At 57.8% G+C, this 1984-nt stretch overlaps 1 protein-coding gene across 1 annotated transcript in view; it reads right to left on the reverse strand.

Moving 5' to 3' along the window:
- Nucleotides 1-1984, reverse strand: part of SH3BP1 (SH3-domain binding protein 1) — a 15309-nt gene that overhangs the window by 7646 nt on the left and 5679 nt on the right. Inside the window, exons 10-13 of the mRNA XM_008569759.1 lie at nt 1754-1899; nt 873-984; nt 448-529; nt 293-373 (exon numbers count right to left, since the gene is read on the reverse strand). Coding sequence (XP_008567981.1) covers nt 293-373; nt 448-529; nt 873-984; nt 1754-1899 — 421 coding nt within the window. The remainder of the gene's footprint in view (nt 1-292; nt 374-447; nt 530-872; nt 985-1753; nt 1900-1984) is intronic.

A 1984-nucleotide genomic window follows, 5' to 3' on the forward strand; every position in this document is an offset into this window, starting at 1 on the left:
GTGAGGTAGCGACTATCATGATCTTCACTTTCCTGATGATGACACTGAGTTGCCTGCCCAGGGCCACACAGTAGCAGAGGTGGGATTTGAAGTCAGGCAACGTGGTTTCAAAGGTCCAAGGTATTGTTTATTTTAATGTCTGGTATAAAAAAACATGACTAGAACATCAAAGCTGTATTTCCGGCAATATTGCACAGGACACAGTGGCACAACCAGACTCAAACCCAGGGGCCCTGGGTTCCAACTGGGCTGTGGCTTTTGGGGGAGGCCAGGGAGGTGTGCTCGGGCTCACCTGAGGTTGCTGAGGTTCTCCCGGGGCAGGCGGCTGCATACCTCGCGGAGGGCCTCCAGACGAGCCCCTGGCTCCTTCAGGCTGAGGAGGGAGAGACCTGGTGAGCCAGCTGTGGCCACACCTTCACAGCCTCCCCTCCACGCCTGACACCTCACCTGGCTGCCCTCATCCAGTCGTCATAGAGGTCAAAGGTCATCAGGGGCTCAGGCAGCTCCCGCAGATAGGACTTGAGGGCACCTGATACGGGTGGGAGAAGGTCAGAGGCAGCCCCGCAAACTCCCCTCTATTCACAGTACCCAGCTCTCTCCTTGTGGAAGGAACCTCCAGCCCTTGTTCACACTAACATGTCTAGGTCTGATAGTTTGAGCCACAGGCCCTTTTGAGAAAATGAAGGCTAGCGATCTCTTCCCCCGCAAAATGTACATGTATTTCAGGGTTAACACTCTGGGCCCTATGTTAAAAACCCCTATGTGTCCACAGGTGTCTCAGCAGAATATCAAAGCCAAACTGTCACTGGGTCATTTCAGGCAGCTGTACCCCTCCCCTGTGCCCTCTTGCCCAGGCTCCCCAGATCAGGCACCTGCCACAGCGTGGGGGTCAGAGCAGAACTCCTCCAGGCTGTGGGGGTCCGAGGCCATCGTCTGCTTGAGGCGCTTCAACACTGAGGCTCCAGCGGCCAGACGGAAGAGGCCCTGGGGTGCGAGAGGGGGCAGGTGAGGTCACGGAGGGGTGGGCAGAGCAGGACACCCTGGCTGGGAGGCCCTGGCTCACTCATAGTGTGGGGCAGGCTACTGGCTCTAACTGGGCCTCAGTGTCCCCAGTGTCTGGCCTGGTGGGAAGAGTGGACACCACAGTGTCCGTGGACCCTCTCAACTCTCAAGGTCTAGAATTCTGATCAAAGAGCAGGGCTGGGGGGAGCTGGGAAAACCACAGGGAACCAGGAGTCTGGTTAGAAGGGGAAGGGAGGGGAGAGGCCCCAGCAGGATGGTCAAGGAGCCCAGTCTGTCTTTGGGTGTTTCCACCTCCTAAGGATCTACCTTTGGGAAAGGAGCCAATGTTCTGATAATACTAAGTGCAAAGGACAGATACAGGCCAGCGTGTGAGTGACTGCACTGTGGAGCTCCTAGTTTCAATGCCACCTTCTCATGAGACTCAGGGCATGTTGACCTCTTTGCCTCTCTCTCCCCGTTGTAAATGGAGCTACTGAGGGCTCCCTCCAAGGGTTGCTGGGATAAGCAAATGGAGCAAGGAATGCAGGGGGCTTACAGCACAGTGCCTGGCCCACAGGAGCATCATTAAGTGGGAGGTAGTGTCAGTTCAGCGACAGGAGGCTGTGCCTTCTCCCAGGGACCTGTGCTCTAATGAGGGAATTACAGGCACCAGGACAGCGCAGCATGTGGGGGGTTCAGGAAACAATGAGGGCCCCGGTACTCCTTTCCCCCCTGCCCCCGTGGGTCCCACCTCTTCCTTCATGCCCTCGGAAAGCAGCATCATGACGCAGGCCTCGATGGGCAGGGCGATATCCCGGCCCAGCTCTTGCAGGTGGGTTCCCAGTGACACCCCATACACCCTGGAGAAGGGGGTGGCCAGCATCGAGGGGGAGGGGTCTGCAGGGATGAGACAGATCAGCGGCCCAGGGTCCTCCCGCTCCTGGGCAGTCAGGCAAGGGCACCCCCCAGATGTCCTCAAGGT

This window comes from Galeopterus variegatus, unplaced genomic scaffold (assembly GCF_000696425.1).
Source record: "Galeopterus variegatus unplaced genomic scaffold, G_variegatus-3.0.2 Scaffold527, whole genome shotgun sequence".
NCBI lineage: Eukaryota > Metazoa > Chordata > Mammalia > Dermoptera > Cynocephalidae > Galeopterus > Galeopterus variegatus.